Source organism: Salvelinus sp. IW2-2015, linkage group LG5 (assembly GCF_002910315.2).
Source record: "Salvelinus sp. IW2-2015 linkage group LG5, ASM291031v2, whole genome shotgun sequence".
Taxonomy (NCBI): Eukaryota; Metazoa; Chordata; class Actinopteri; order Salmoniformes; family Salmonidae; genus Salvelinus; species Salvelinus sp. IW2-2015.
The window spans coordinates 4310128-4327914 of record NC_036844.1 but is presented as its reverse complement, the minus strand read 5'-3'; the positions used below and the strand labels follow the sequence as shown (position 1 = coordinate 4327914).

The 17787-nt window shown below is 40.5% G+C and overlaps 1 protein-coding gene across 2 annotated transcripts in view; it reads right to left on the bottom strand.

Annotated features, from left to right (window-relative positions):
• LOC111963819 (solute carrier family 12 member 2-like) overlaps nucleotides 1-7394 on the bottom strand; it is a 117334-nt gene extending 109940 nt beyond the window's left edge. For both annotated transcript variants that reach the window (XM_023987361.2, XM_023987362.2), the window contains exon 1: nucleotides 6196-7394. In XM_023987361.2, coding sequence (XP_023843129.1) covers nucleotides 6196-6741 — 546 coding nt within the window. In that variant the 5' untranslated portion in view covers nucleotides 6742-7394. The remainder of the gene's footprint in view (nucleotides 1-6195) is intronic.
• Nucleotides 7395-17787: the final 10393 nt, after the last annotated feature.

The following is a 17787-nucleotide window of genomic DNA, read 5'->3' as shown; positions in this document are numbered from 1 at the left end:
AATGAAGAAAAAAAAATATCCTCAAAAATAAAGCTAACGTGAAAAAAGTCAAGGGGTCTGAATACATTCTGAGGGCAATGTAAATCCATTATTGATTTTAGACTTGTCTTTAGAAACATGATATCAAAAACATGTAGTCTATTTCAGAAGAACAGAATAGCATACTCTGAGTTGTCCTTATGTTAGGCCCTGATCTGGCTATGGGCCACACTAATTCATTTATCAAAGATTTGCTTAGAATTCCATGGCATTATTTTTATAGTATGAAGAATACAATTGAACAAAGCTGAATAAAAGAGGATATTTTCTCCAAACAATTCAAATCAAAGTTTATTTGTCACGTGCGCCGAATACAACAGGTGTCGAACTTACAGTGAAATGCTTACTTACAGACTCTAACCAATAGTGCAAAAAAMGTGTTAGGTGAACAGTAGGTAAGTAAAGAAATAAAACAGTATAAAGACAGGCTATATACAGTAGCAAGGCTATAAAAGTAGCGGGGCTACATACAGACACCGGTTAGTCAGGCTGATTGAGGTAGTATGTAGATATGGTTAAAGTGACTATGCATATATGATGAACAGAGAGTAGAAGTAGCTTAAGAGAAGGGTTGGCGGGTGGTGGGTGGGACACAATGCAGATAGCCCGGTTAGCCAATGTGCGGGAGCACTGGTTGGTCGGCCCAATTGAGGTAGTATGTACATGAATGTATAGTTAAAGTGACTATGCATATATGATAAACAGAGAGTCGCAGCAGCGTAAAAAGAGGGTTTGGGGGGGGTTGGGGGAGCACACAATGCAAATAGTTCAGGTAGCCATTTGATTACCTGTTCAGGAGTCTTATGGCTTGGGGGTAAAAACTGTTGAGAAGCCTTTTTGTCCTAGACTTGACACTCCGGTACCACTTGCCATGCGGTAGTAGAGAGAACAGTCTATGACTGGGGTGGCTGGGTTCTCAGATGCTCTCGATGTTGCAGCTGTAGAACCTTTTGATGATCTCAGGACCCATGCCAAATCTTTTTAGTTTCCTGAGGGGAATAGGCTTTTTCGTGCCCTCTTCACTACTGTCTTGGTGTGTTTTGACCATTCTAGTTTGTTGTTGATGTGGACACCAAGGAACTTGAAGCTCTCAACCTGCTCCACTACAGCCCCGTCGATGAGAATGGGGCGTGCTCGGTCCTCCTTTTCCTGTAGTCCACAATAATCTCCTTAGTCTTGGCTACGTTGAGGGATAGGTTGTTATTCTGGCACCACACGGCCAGGTCTCTGACCTCCTCCCTATAGGCTGTCTCATCGTTGTCTGTGATAAGGCCTATCACTGTTGTGTCGTCTGCAAACTTAATGATGGTGATGGAGTCGCGCCTGGTGCGGGAGTGCGCACATGCGACTATTTTGTGTTGAGCGGTTAACAAAGAAACATTTCATTTGAGTTATTTCTGTAACTTTAGATGTGATACAAACATCGGTCTATATGTCTTGATTTTTAATACATTCTAAGGCTGCATGATGAGACTAATGATGATTTGAAAAAAGTCCCATGAAAGACATGAGCTCTGCTTTGTTTTTTGCGCAGGCTGTAATGACTAATTTCCCGGTGGCATCCCCAAATCCATGCCTTTGCGGCCGTTGTGCCCTTGGGCTGAATATAATAATTGGAATTCCCTTCTCCCTGCATGCTGCGAAGCACCTCTCACTCGGCTCTCTGTCACATGATCGGGTCTTTCTCACAGACTACAAGTGAAGACAGACACAGCGGGGACGCAACTGCGCGTGTCCTTATCTAATGCCGAAGTGCATATTGAAGACAATGGAAGAACTGTCCAATTTTACTTTTTGTCACCCTACAAGATGAGTAGGCCTAACAAACAGCAAAAGCACTAGCCTATGTCAATCTACTATCCCCCATAGTACAAAAGTTGACCATTCTATTCTGTGTGAAGAATAAATATCCCAAACAGTGTGGGACAGTTGTGGGATGCGATAGATCCCAAATTAATACAACCACTAGCATAAAAAAAAAACTTTTTACGTAATGAGGCTGATGCAAATGATCAGAACATTTGGCTTAAAATGTTGATAAACTATTAGGCTAATTCTTCACATTATAAGCTCAGCAATGCACACACGGCAGTAGGATAAAAGCGTGAACGTTCCATTAGCGGGAAAAATATCAAAATTGACGTCAAATGCGATTATCCATCTAATGCTTTTATTATAAAACATTTTTAAATGGTGAAAATTACCTTCCCCAAACTTGAAAATCAAGTTCACAAGTGATAGGCTAATATTGTCACCCACCACACAATTCTTGATTTAATCTAGATCTTTAAATATACTAAATAACATGTGAAATGTGTTTTGATTTAGAATGGACCATTATCATTCACCAAATGAACCATGGGAAAAAAGGTGCATCTATGCCCTTAAAATGCGAATGGAGGATGCTTTCCCCATGGTTAATTTTCATGCCAGCCAGGTATGCTATACTCCTGTTATAAAGAGAAGCAATGTGCTTAATATTAGGAAAGTTTAGAAATAAATATAGTAGGCCTAGCTCACAGAAAGCTGATGGGATCCTCTTTTTAATAGAGGCCATCACTCGGTTTTCTCACGCAATTGCATAGCCTATAGAAATGTTGCGCAACATGAGCTCTCATGAAGTGTTTGATTAGATAACATTTGCATTGATTTCAGAGTGATTAGAGGGACAATAAGAGTGCTGAGTACCAGGCAGTTAGCAAGTTTGGGTGGCTACTAATAACCATCTGAGCTTGGAGAAGCCTAATTAGCGCAACTAAACGGTTATGTGAAATTTGACTGCCTTCATGACCCGTGACCGCCAGTGTGGCAGTAATACGGTCACCTTAACAGCCCTAACCACAAGTGGACTCCGATCAAGTTGTAGAAACATCAAGGATGATCAATGGAAACAGGATGCACCTGAGCTCAATTGAGTCTCATAGCAAAGGGTCTGAATACCTATTTTAATTTTTAAAACATTTGCAAAAATGTTTTTAAAAAACGATTTTRGCTTTGTCATTATGGAGTATTGTGTGTGAGGAGGTAAAAAAGATTTAATACATTTTAGAATATAGCTCTAACGTAACAAAATGTGGAAAGGGAGAAGGGGGTCTGAATATTTCCCAAATGCACGGTATTTCTATGAAACTAATATCAAAAATTTGGCATGCAGACGCAGCTGACATTTCACTGGTGAATGATAATTGTTCACGTTTTACAAGTGACTGATGATGCCATGGCCCATTTAGAAGTTAGGCATGCCTAACTTAGTTACATTGTTTTTTTACCAGGTAAGTTGACTGAGAACATATTCTCATTAACAGCAACAACCTGGGGAATAGTTACAGGGGTGAGGATGGGGATGAATGAGCCAATTATAAGCTGGGGATGATTAGGTGACCGTGATGGTATGAGGGCCAGATGGAGAATTTAGCCAGGACACCAGGGTTAACAACCCTACTCTTATGATAAGTGCCATGGGATCTTTAGTGACCACAAAGAGTCAGGACACCCATTTAACGTCCCATCCGAAAGACGGCAACCTACACAGGGCAATGTCCCCAATCACTGTCCTGGGGCATTGGGATATTGTTTTAGACCAGAGGAAAGGATGCCTCCTACTGGCCCTCCAACACCACTCCCAGCAACATGTGTGTGGGCATAGGCAGATGTTGCAATTGGAGGATGTATTGTATCCATATTCTATAATGGTATATTCATCAATAGGCTACATCTGTCAGTACAAACTTTGAGGGAGTGGGGGGTGCTGCAAAATCTTTTTAATAATGTAGCCTACACTGTCCCACAAAATCATCTTGTTGTCAGCATTTGGGTATTTTAAATGTGGTCCCCCTACTCAAGTGGGGAACTGTCAGATACAGACATATTGCTAGGTAAACAAATATGTTTTTACTATGGCCTAAGTAAAACATCCTATTGATTGTCAATTCCTGTAGTGACTATTTCCTACTTTGTAAAAAAAGCATTCACTCTGGTTTACTGAACTGTGCGTTCTCTGCGCTGCTTAATCTGATATCCAAATTAGAGGTTGACAGATGTGTAAAAAAATTAAATGTACATTTTTTTTTAATAAAAAAATTTAAAATCGGCATTGGCCGAATAATTAGGGCCGATTTCAAGTTTTCATAAGAATTGGTAATCAAGCTTTTTTGGACGAGGATTACGGCCGATTACATTGCAATCCATGAGGAGACTGCGTGGCAGGCTGACCACCTGTTACGCGAGTGCCGCGTCAAACGGACCTTGTGGCTGCAATGAGCCAAGGTAAGTTGCTAGCTAGCATTAAACTTGTCTTATAAAAAAAACTAACTACACATAGTTGATGATATTACTACTTTAGCTAGCGTCGCATATATGCGTTGCATATAATCAATGCGGTGCCTGTTCATTTATCATCAAATCACAGCCTACTTCAACTTCCCCAAACGGGTGATGATTTAACAAAAGCGCATTAGCAAAAAAAAAGCACAATCGTTGCACAAATGTACCTAACCATAAACATCAATGCCTTTCTTAAAATCAATACACAAGTATATATTTTTTAACCCTGCATATTTAGTTACAATAAATTAATGTTAGCAGTCAGTATTAACTAGGGAAATTGAGTCACTTCTCTTGCGCTCTGTGCAAGCAGAGTCAGGGTATATGCAACAGTTTGGGCCGCCTGGCTCGTTGCGAACTGTGTGAAGACCATTTCTTCCTAACAAAGACTTAACTAATTTGACAGAATTTTACTTAATTATGACATAACATTGAAGGTTGTGCAATGTATCCGCAATTTAGAATTAGGGTTGCCACCCGTTCGATAAAATACGGAACGGTTCCGTATTTCACAAAGAATAAACGTTTTGTTTTCAAAATGATAGTTTCCGGTTTTGACCATATTTCCCTGTTTGGGATAGGGGGCAGCATTTTCACGTTCGGATGAAAAGCGTGCCCAGAGTAAACTCGTATTTCTGTGTGTTTATTATATTATAATTAAGTCTATGATTTGATAGAGCAGCCTGACTGAGCGGTGGTAGGCAGCAGCAGGCTCGTAAGCATTCATTCAAACAGCACTTTACTGCAATGCTTGAAGCACAGCGCTGTTTATGACTTCAAGCCTAATCAACTCCCGAGATTAGGCTGGCAATACTAAAATGCCTATAAGAACATCCAATAGTCAAAAGTATATGAAATACAAGTGATATAGAGAGAAATAGTTGACGCGTCATAATTCCTATAATAACTACAACCTAATACTTCTTAATGGGGAATATTGAAGAACTGGGAATATTGAACCATCAGCTTTCATATGTTCTCATGTTCTGAGCAAGGAACTCAAACGTTAGCATTTTTACATGGCACATAATGCACTTTTACTTTCTTCTCAAACTCTGTTTTTTCATTATTTAAACCAAATTGAACATGTTTCAGTATTTATTTGAGACTAAATTGATTTTATTTTTGTATTACGTTAAAATAAGTATTCATTGTTCATTCAGTATTGTTGTAATTGTCATTATTACAAATATATAAACAAGAATTGGCTGATTAATCGGTATCGGCTTTTTTTAGTCCTCCAATAATCGTTATCGGAGTTGGAAAATCATAATCAGTCGACCTCTATCCAAATACTCTGTTCCACACTATTCAAGTTCAACGAATACGTGTATCCTATTCACATGAGTTTCTATCGAAGAATGCGCAAAACTCCTTTTCACACATTGACGTCTCACCAATGTTGCCAATTTAGCCATCATTTTAAACAAGCGCAATAAAATGAGCAAAATGAGCCACGGAACAATATAGGATTGACCGCAACAATGTCAAAATTACAACTAAATACAGAAAGCTGGCTAGCAAAAAGAAAGTTGCTTTCAAGACAACTGGGAAATCGGAAGAAAAAAAACGAGGTCGAATCATTACGTCAGTGATCTTCAGATCGGAAAGTCTTAGCTCTGGAAAGAGGCCCGGGTTTCCCGCCTCGGAATTCCGAGTTGTTTGACCATTCAAACACATTTCCCCAGTCAGAGCTCCTTTTTCCCCCAGTTGTCATGAACGCACGGAAGTCGGAAATTTCGCAGTTCCCAGTTGTTTTGAACGTGGCATCTGTCCAAGCACGCGCTATTGCTCTAGCATCCGTTTCAAAAACKTAAATTCGCGGTTGCTTACCTTGTCAAGTTCGTCGTGCAGCTCCGAAAGGGTGGGTCTTATCAGCTTGTCCCCCAGCGGAGCAGCACTTTGCCGGTAGAAATCAATGTTAGGCACAGCATCGATGGTGTTGTGGCCAAAAGTCCTCAGGTAATAGGTGTTTGTATGGGTGTCGTAGTGGTAGTGATGCTGGCCTCCTGTCGAAGAATGCAGGCTGCCCTCGCTCATTACGGTGTCTCCATTCTGGAAACCTTCAGCGGGCACTACTTCTGGTGGGCTCGCTCCACTGGGATCCATAAAGTTCACCACTCGGAACCGGCCTTTTGCCTCACCACCCGCCGCTGGCTCCGAACCTTCMGGGTTGGCTTTGTCGCCAGATGCGAGCGTGGAATCCGAGCTGGGCGTTTTATCAGCGGCGCTGGCTGCTTCAGCCACTAGGTCCACCTGGAACCGACTCGGGCTGGGTGTCGGGCCGGTGGGCTTCAAACCTGTATTCACGGTCAGTCCCTCATTTTCTGGCGCCTGGTTCTCTTCCTGAGCGGGAGGCGTGGAGGATGGCGCTGACATTGCAAATATTACTGATGAATGGACGAYCTTGCAGAGACAAACCTAGCTAGCTAAATGTCCAGCACAACTCGTGTACAATAGCAAAGCCACACTGCTGCTAAACCCAAGTTCTTTCCGACATCAAGTTAGTCAGCGAACACTCCTGATACCACCCAAGTGGTGGAAGACCGTCTGGATATTCGCTCCAACAGAAACGCGGTGCATCCGAATTGAGAAAAGGTAGTCCACAGACATGCGGAGAGCTACGAATGGAGAAGGATGGCTTGCTAGTTGCCTCACTATTATATACACTAGAGAAAAAGGCATCAACTTTCAGCCCTGGCTAACGCGTCTTCAAAACGCTTCACGGTCCTCTCGCTTTCAGCACACTTGTACGAAAGCGAATAAAATCCGCGGTGTTATGTTTTCGGTGCTTTTTAGAGTGGATGCTGCATTGACCTTGGTGCAACACCTCCTAGACTCCCATTGCATCCTCCTTGCAACCAACACTGCAGTTAAGCATTAAGATACTGACTGGTAGCGTGAGTTCCAAACGGGGATAGAGCTCGCGAGATTTCAGCTCATCCTTTTTTTAAAGGGAAAATAGGGGAAGGCGTGTTATTTAAATATTTTCCTTGTGCAAAGGTGGTACCAGTTACATTTACAGTCTGTAGGTGCGGTGGAGAAAACGTTATGCAATCAAAAAAGCAACCAACCAGATGACCATTAAATTAAAGTTGCCTACCACACATACTGAGGATATAAACTATTTCAAGTTTGAAGTAGTGTCAATTCATACAGTGTAATTGACAGGATGTCCAGAAAAAAACGGAGAATTTTGACTGAGTTTATCGCTATGTAATAATTTGAGTCAGTGACTTTTTTTTCAGTTCAAAGTTACTTTAATAGTCAAACATATCATTATGGTGTGGTTAGTCATGTGTGGCTTATTTTTCCAATTTAATTTATGAAATGATATACTACTTGGCAGATGTGCCTTTTATGTGGAGATGAGATGTAGACATAGCCCACCCTTTCATTTTCAAAGCTCTTGTCATGATGTGTAGTTTTGTAAATAAAGGTTTGTGCCTAAACTTTAAAACTCATCCACCTGTTTGTGATCATGACAATGGAGAGGGCATGTTGTAYCCTCCAGCAAGATAAGATCTGTAGTTTTACACTATGCCAATCAGTAATTGGTCTGTGTTTGGAGGTTGGCCAGGTCAAATGCACCAGCTGTTGTACTTTTTGTTTTTCACCAACTCAATTAGGAGCGACCCTAAATGTACTGTACATCTTGAGGTTCATTGTAACTTTTGTCCCCACAACACCAAAACGATTCAGATAATGGTTAAACTAGGCCTAATCTGTGTTGTTTGTAGTCTAGATACAGGAGAAACAAAAAGATCGCATTACTGTGTGTTTTCTTGTAGGCCACATTACTGATGCAAAAGGATCTTAGAGGGCTGTCAGGGGAATGGCTGTCCAGGGCTCATTGTTGTGGGTGTGTTTAGTTACATCTACATGCATAGATCATATTTATATCAATGGATCGTCAGCAATGTGTCACCGCACCCCTAATTCCTGATCAGTTTGTCGTAACACTTTACTTAAAGGTATAATGCATTTTCTGTGAACAATTGTTTTTAATTGGGTCACAAAGGCAACACAATTAATTTTAAAAAACTAAATTTTTCCCCTTTTTGAACAACCTCACCCCACCACCTCACACCATCCCAAAAATATCTCTGGCAGCCCCATCCACAACCTCTGTCAACACATACAGTGTTTACATCCACAGCCAAATACATTTAAACTCAAGTTTTTTCCTAATTTAATCCTAGTAAAAATTGTCTTAGGTCAGTTAGGATCACCACTTTATTTTAAGAATGTGAAATGTCAGAATAATAGTAGAGAGTGATTTATTTCAGCTTTATTTCTTTCATCACATTCCCAGTGGSTCAGAAGTTTACATACATTCAATTAGTATTTGGTAGCATTGCCTTCAAATTGTTTAACTTGGGTCAAACGTTTCYGGTATCCTTCCACAAGCTTCCCACAATAAGTTGGGTGAATTTTGGCCCATTCCTCCTGACAGAGCTGGTGCAACTGAGTCAGGTGTTGTTAGTACCCTTGCCTCGCCACTAACAGCTTTTGTTCAAGTTCTGCCCACACCTTTTCTTATGGGATTGAGGTCAGGGTGTTACCTTGACTTTGTTGTCCTTAAGCATTTTGCCTCACTTTGGAAGTATGCTTGGGTCATTGTCCATTTGGAAGACCCATTTGCGACCAAGCTTTAACTTCCTGACTGATGTCTTGAGAGTTGCTTCATATATCCACATATTTTCCATCCTCATGATGCCATCTATTTTGTGAAGTGCACCAGTCCCTCCTGCAGCAAAGCACCCCACAACATGATGCTGCCACCCCTGTACTTCACTGTTGGGATGGTGTTCTTCAGCTTGCAAGCATCCCCCTTTTTCCTCCAAACATAATGATGGTCATTATGGCCAAACAGTTGTATTTGTTTCATCAGACCATTTCTCCAAAATGTATGATTTTTGTCCACTGCAGTTGCAACCGTAATTTGGCTTTTTTATGGCGGTTTTGGAGCAGTGGCTTCTTCCTTGCTGAGTGGTCTTTCAGGTTATGTCAATATAGGACTCGTTTTACTGTGGATATAGATCTTTGTACCCGTTTCCTCCAGCATCTTCACAAGGTCCTTTGCTGTTGTTCTGGGATTGATTTGCACTTTTCGCACCAAAGTACGTTCATCTCTAGGAGACAGAACGCGTCTCTTTCTGAGCGGTATGACGGCTGCGTGGTCCCATGGTGTTCATACTTACGTACTATTGTTTGTACAGATGAACGTGGTACCTTCAGGCGTTTGGAAATTGCTACCAAGATGAACCAGACTTGTGGAAGTCTACAATTTTTTCTGAGGTTTTGGCTGTTTCTTTTAATTTTCCCATGATGTCAAGCAAAGAGGCACTGAGTTTGAAGGTAGGCCTTGAAATACATCCACAGGTACACCTCCAATTGACTCAAATAATGTCAATTAGCCTATCAGAAGCTTCTAAAGCCATGACATCATTTTCTGGAATTGTCCAAGCTGTTTAAAGGCACAGTCAACTTAGTGTATGTAAACTTCTGATCCACTGGAATTGTGATACAGTGAATTATAAGTGAAATAATCTGTCTGTAAACAATTGTTGAAAAATGGTTTGTGTCATGCACAAAGTAGATGTCCTAACAGACTTGCCAACTATAGTTTGTTAACAAGAAATTTGTGAAGTGATTGAAAACTAGTTTTAATGACTCCAACCTAAGTGTATGTAAACTTCCGACTTCAACTGTACATTGGACACAGCTACTCATTCCAGTTTTTTTTATTTTTACAATAGTGAAGACATCAAACTATGCAATAACACATATGGAATCATGTGTAACCAAAAAAGTGTTAAACAAATCCAAATATATAAATTTCTATTTTTAGGTTCTTCAAGGTAGCCACCCTTTGCCTTAATGACAGCTTTGCACACTCTTGGCATTCTCTCATCCAGAGACGCACAGTAGGAGAACTGATGATCTCCACATGTGTAGTTCCCACCGTGAAGCATGGAGGAGGAGGTGTGATGGTGTGGGGGTGCCTTGCTGGTGACAATGTCTGTGATTTATTTAGAATTCAAGGCACACTTAACCAGCATGGCTACAACAGCATTCTGCAGCGATACACCATCCCATCTGGTTTGTGCTTATTTAAAAAAATAAAAAAAGATTTAACCTTTTTTTAACTAGGCAAGTCAGTTAAGAACACATTCTTATTTACAATGATGGCCTACCCCGGCCAAACCCGGACGACGCTGGGCCAATTGTGCACCGCRCTATGGGATTCCCAATCACGGCCMGATGTGATCCACCCTTGGGGGCTCTATCATTTGTTTTTCAACAGGACAATGACTCAAAACACACCTCCAGGCTGTGTAAGGGCTATTTGACCAAGGATAGTGATGGAGTGCTGCAACAGATAGCCGGGCCTCTACAATCACCCGACTTCAACCTAATTGAGATGGTTTGGGATGAGTTGGACCGCAGAGTTAAGGAAAAGCAGCCAACAAGCGATCAGCATATGTGAGAACTCCTTCAAGGCTGTTGGAAAAGCATTCCAGGTGAAGCTGGATGAGAGAATGCCAAGAGTCTGCAAAGTTGTCATTAAGGCAAAGGGTGGCTACCTTGAAGAACCTAAAACAATATATATATTTMGATTTGTTTAACACTTTTTTGGTTACTACATGATTCCATATGTGTTATTTCATAGTTTTGATGTCTTCACTATTATTCTATAATGTAGAAAATAGTAAAAAAAAAAGATATATTTTTATTGAAAGGTATAATGCTTTATAACTTGTTACGGCTTGTATGCTTATAACAAAACAGTTGAGAATATACTTCAAATTGAATAGGTTAATCATTTTATAATGATTTATAATAGAACGTTAATGGTGATTTGTAATCCCAAGACATCATCATGATTGATTATGAAATGAGTGCTTATGTCATTTTAATGAATGACAGTGCCAGAGCAACAAGTCATTCAGAGCCCATATGATCTGCTGTTGACTTATCTCCAGTAGCTAATCCCCTATCTGCACTGCATGGTACACTGCTAGCCTCTGTCCATCATTGGGCGGGACTGTACAAGATTACAAGATTTCCACTTCAAAGGTCTGGAAGTCTGCCTGTAGTTGGGTAGTTGGAGATCTTCCTGCTGCTGTGTGAGCAGATCTTGGCTCTTGGTACGGCAACATCTTTGCTCAGCAGTGTTCTAAGGCCAAAGGTCAGATCCACCAGTAAATGCCTTCTCCTTATTACCTGGCTACTCTCTAATCCTGTTAATACAATTATTTACAGCCCAGGAGCTCATTACAGTGAGACCAGCCAGGCCAGGCAATGACAGCCACTCACTCTGTCTGCTAACTAGCTCACTAGCTCAGACACTCAAATAAGTCTGCGCTGGTCACACAATTGAATTATAACAAATTAGCTTTGGACGTTGAGGTGGGATGAGATACGTGCCTGTCAAATAGAATGCCACAGTGATGTTGGCATAATACCCATAAAACTCAGCGGTCAAACACGGAAATGGTTCCAATCGTTTTTTCACCATTCATTTTTCCCATAGGGGATTTTAGAAACACTTKAAATCTGTGTTTGCTGTAGGCTTGCCTTGGTGTGGGATTGTGATAACTGTATAAGATTCTCTCGGATAAGGTGACATTTATCAGGATATTTCGTCTCTATTTACTTTCATATTATAAAATGTTAATTCGCATCAAAGTAGACATCATGCAAGACTATAAATCCCTGCAAGCTCCTGCACGTCATCTCTAACCAACACCTTGCTGTCAGCTAGCTATTAGCTACCTTGATCCAAAACGAAATGTTCATCTACTGTTCCATATTTTATTTAAGTAAAAGTCATAAACTGACGCATATCCAAACATTTTTATAGAGGTGCTGACTGAGAGTAAACTATAAAAAATWAAAAAAATAAAGTAGCACCAATTAATTATTCTCCCAAACATMTAATGGGTATTAGGGCTGGGCGGTATACCGTATTTTACGATATACCAGTATTGATGCATGGACCGGTTTGGGTTTACGGTACCTTCTATAACGGTATTTGAATGTTTGGTTTGTTAAATGTGATACGATGTGTGTAACGTCTATTTTTATAGTTTACCTCGCTACTTGAGTCATCTCTCTCTGCTCTCTCTCTCCATGCCGCTTTTCACACAGACCTAACCCCACCCCCTGTCACTCAAGGAGCGCATTTGTTGAGTCATGAGTATGAGACACTTGCGTTCAGTCTGCATGGTCACTGCWMCACATGTAACAATGTGGATGACAACAATGCTGTTTCCACTTTGCTTCTTAATATAAATCCACAAGCGTTCTATAATTAGTATTAGTTAGTGTTTGTTGCATCTGAAAACACCTAGTAAGTKTTTTCTTAACAAGTTGTAACTAAGTCATGTTAGCCACTAATGCTAATCGCAATCTATGTACTGAGTCAGAGCAAGCGTAGCTAGCTATATAGCCTGATACCAGTGATGGTGTAGGCCTAAGTCAGCACGTTGTTTGTGCAAATGTATCTTCTAAATCAAAGTGGAATAGGCGAAGCATGAATATGTTAGCTACATGAAGTAGTAGCTAAAAGAAAACATTTAATGTAGCCAAAGATTAACACTTTGGTTGCTACCCTGTCACAATAACTCCTTGACATTTTCATTAATTGTCATGTCAAACAACAATCTATTCAAAGTGCCCACTAGTATCTTGTAAGTAGATAGAATGAGAATAATCATATTTTTTTTACATTATTCCAAAAGTTTCACCCAAGTGTTTTGATCTAAATTGCAAGGAAAGTCTCAATTGCAACATTTGGTTAAAAATAAGGCCAAGATTTTTTTTGCTCATATCATGCAGCTCTACGTGGCAGTGTGGAAATGATTTCAAACGAGTACAGGAAATGCAGAAATCGGTTGCATTGTAATTGAACAGTATAAAACAATCAGAATGGCAAGAGACTCATTGAAATKATTTAGAATGTATGTGTTGCCACCCTAGGATAACTCACTACTCATAAAGCAAATGTAGAACTTTTATTATTCATAAACAAAATACCGTTAGAAATTTGAAAAATTCMGTGAAATTATATTTTGGCTATATCGCCCAGCCCTAATGGGTATAGCAACCAACGTTTTGGTATGCAATGCCTTCTTCAGGTTTACGTGGTAAATGCTTGAACCAGGTTATGTAGACAAACAGTGCAATTAGTACAGCCAATGAACACAGTGTGTCATAGTGATTAAGGTAATGAGGGATGAAAAAGTAGAACTGTTAAACATATTTTACACCATGTCAAGATGTTGAATACATGGGAAATGTATTTACATAATCTTGTTAACATGATTAGAAATAATAGAATACATAATGTTAATATCAACAATCATTGTTGTTACATTTCATTTACTTTCATATTTGTTTCATTATTTAATTTCATATTTTTGGTTCAAACATAATGCATAATGAGCATCATCGACATGAGGAACATGATATGCAGTGTGGGTTGAACTGTTAATAGAAAGGACCTGAGATCAAATTCAATATTCAAACCACTAGGGGTCAGTGTTTTTAGGGAGGAGATTCAGTGGGACTCCCTCTGTAAAAGAAGGGTCTCAATGTTACCTCTACTTGATCGGGTAAAATGCTCAATAACTATGTATTTGAGGGAGGAGATAGGATGGTTAGCTTCAACAAAGTGGGSTGCTACTGGGTAGTCAGTGTTCTTACACCTGATTGCGCTGCAGTGTTCAGCTATTCGTTGTTTTAATTGTCTTTTCGCTTGCCCAACGTAAGCTTTACCACACGACAGGTGATGAGATAGATGGACATATTTTATTTAACTAATATTTGTTGGCTTATTTATGTTTTTGGCCTTGTGTCTGACTGCTACTTTCCCAGTAGCAGTCAGATATTTACAATGTTCCATGAATAGGGTAGTTTTCTGCAAAGAAGTGAGCCAAATAGCTAGCTACCTAGATCATATTAGCAACATACCCATATTTTACCAGATCCTCTTCTCCTTCAGCCGGTGGAGGTCAAAAGTTTAATCCCTTACAATTTCTCCCAACTATATGAACAAGGTGAAATCTATTTCAATTCATGGTGTCAGAATGTACTGCTGTATTCAAGCAATTCAGAAGTAACTTGTTGACATGTTCTGTGGCAGATTCAAAGCCAGATAAAGTCGTTGCAGAATGTATCCATAATCKTGAATTAATAAGCATACCGGAAAACTTAAATTAATAGCCGAGGCGCTTATTAGAGACAGGCGCCTATTTCCTTAAATGCACACAGCCTTTGCTCAATGAAATGTTGAAAAGACTAACACACTGATAATTGTGAACATTATGATCAGTATAAACATTATAATAATAAATCCATTGCAAATCAGACTTGCAAAGACTAGGCTGCCTATCATATCGTTTCCCCTGTAGTTGCAATGCGATCACAGCAGATAGACTACTGTATACAACATATTCCAAGTCCCCAAGACATTGGGAGATGTCTTCAATACCGTGCACTAGGGGCAAATTAACTGTGAAGTTTATGTGCAACCATAAGCATTTATTTTTTTAAACAACGTTAACCCTGACCTCCTCTCACTTCACCCATAGACGTTTATCCCCCCGGACAAACGTGGAATACTGAAGTGAGACCGTAAGATCTTGTTGCTAGTTGAGACTACCATGTCAAACCACTCTGCCCATTCATCCATGGCAATGATGTTGCTTTCCTTTCTCTTCTTTTGCACAATTTTTACGGTATTTACTGAAGTTCACTCMTGAACAATTCATTTAGACCTGGCGTTTATTTGAAAAAGGTGTCTATATTCTGAAATGTGTGCTGATTCCAGCCTACTAAAAGGGACAGGCGGCTATTTGAGACTGCGTTTAATTGAAGTTTTACTGTATTTTTTAACAAGAATGCACCTAGTCACCAATCAACCAAGTCAAACACATGAACTCCAACAATTGCATTGTTTTAAAGAAATCGAAATAACATATAAACATCTGACTTGAAATAAAGATACAATTATTTATTCATCAATGCCACAAACCTGGAACATCGAAGAGCACCATATCAACTATAATTACTATCCGAAACCGCACAGATTCTGCTGCTTTTCCATTATACAAATTAGACCAGCACAAATTACACATAATGTAAAACAACATATTTAAAATTTTGGTGGATGAGTTACAAATGGAGAAACAACTGGATGCGTAAGGTAGTTTTAATAACCAATACTTGGACAACTCCAGCTGAATGAAAAACAAACATTCACACTTAAGACTTAAAACAAGGAAGCCATGTCTTTACGCAGCTAAACTCAGCAAAAAAAGAAACGTCCCAGGACCCTGTCTTTCAAAGATAATTCGTAAAAATCYAAATAACTTCACAGATCTTCATTGTAAAGGGTTTAAACACTGTTTCCCATGTTTGTTCAATGAACCATAAACAATTAATGAACATGCACCTGTGGAACGGTCGTTAAGACACTAACAGCTTACAGACGGTTGGCAATTAAGGTCACAACTATGAAAACTTAGGACACTAAAGAGGCCTTTCTACTGAAAAGAAAGATGCCCAGAGTCCCTGCTCATCTGCATAAACGTGCSTTAAGCATGCTGCAAGGAGGCATGAGGACTGCAGATGTGGCCAGGGCAATAAATTGCAATGTCCMTACTGTGAGAAGCATATGACAGCGCTACAGGGAGACAGGATGGACAGCTGATCGTCCTCGCAGTGGCAGACCATGTGTAACAACACCTGCACAGGATCGGTACATCCGAACATCACACCTGCAGGACAGGTACAGGATGGCAACAACAACTGCCCGAGTTGCACCAGGAACGAACAATCCCTCCATCAATGCTCAGACTGTCCGCAATAGGCTGAGAGAGGCTGGACTAAGGGCTTGTAGGCCTGTTGTAAGGCAGGTCCTCACCAGACATCACCGGCAACCACGTCGCCTATGGGCACAAACCCACCATCTCTGGACCAGACAGGACTGGCAAAAAGTGCTCTTCACTGATGAGTCACGGTTTTGTCTCACCAGGCGTGATGGTTGGATTCACGTTTATCGTCGAAGGAATGAGTGTTACACCGAGGCCTYTACTCTGGAGCGGGATCGATTTGGAGGTGGATGGTCCGTCATGGTCTGGGGCGATGTGTCACAGCACCATCGGACTGAGCTTGTTGTCATTGCAGGCAATCTCAACGCAGTGCGTTACAGGGAAGACATCATCCTCCCTCATGTGGTACCCTTCCTGCAGGCTCATCCTGACATGACCCACCAGCCACACTGCTCGTTATGTGCGTGCTTTCCTGCAAGACAGGAATGTCAGTGTTTTGCCATGGCCAGCGAAGAGCCTGGATCTCAATCCCATTGAGCATGTCTGGGACCTGTTGGATCGGAGCGGAGGACTAGGGCCATTCCCCCAAGACATGTCTGGGAACTTGCAGGTGCCTTGGTGGCAGAGTGGGGTAACATCTCACAGCAAGAACTGGCACATCTGGTGCAGTCCATGAGGAGGAGATGCACTGCAGTACTTAATGCCGCTGGTAGCCACACCAGATACCGACTGTTACTTTTGATTTTGACTCACCCTTTGCTCAGGGACACATTATTCAATTTCTGTTAGTCACATGTCTGTGGAACTTGTTCAGTTTATGTCTCAGTTGTTGAATCTTGTTATGTTCATACAAATATTTACACATGTTAAGTTTGCTCAAATTAAACGCAGTTGACAGTGAGAGGACGTTTCTTTTTTTGCTGAGTTTATATCAACACCCTTGTCAATTTTGCTGATGTCAGTTGTAAGCAGCACATTTACCACTGCATTCATTCTGAACCTCAGAATAACCAGGAGGAAATCATTACACAGGTGGGAGGTAATGAGGTAACAAAAACAGTCCAACCCTTTTAAGCGTGTAACTAAGTCTAGACAAAGTGAAGGAAGCAGCATGTGGAAAATGGGCAAAGGTAGGGTCGATTTATAGAGATAAGATGGAGAGTTCAAAAGTGTCCGAAGTTGAGGGACCATGGGGCATAGAAGGTGTGGAATAAGTGGTAGTTAGAGGGATGGTTGTCCATATGATAATAGAATATAGAACATATAATTAACATAAAATGGGGGTGCTGATCTGTTTCTGCACCCCTTTTAAGTCGTTTTCACATAAATATCTGGCCCACTCATGTCCAGTCATACTCGGGGTATCAGCGTGTGTCCTTTGACGCCATTCCGTCTCAGTTGTAGCAGTCAAATTCTGACGTTTCATGAAACTAGGTGTATGTCGCGCGTCACTACTTCACAGAAGTGGCATTTGAACATAACCTTTTTTTTTAATAAAAATATGTTTTTTGGCAGAAATGCCTTCTGGAACATGTGAACTTTCATGTCCCTGAATAACAAACTTGTATGCCATCTATAAATA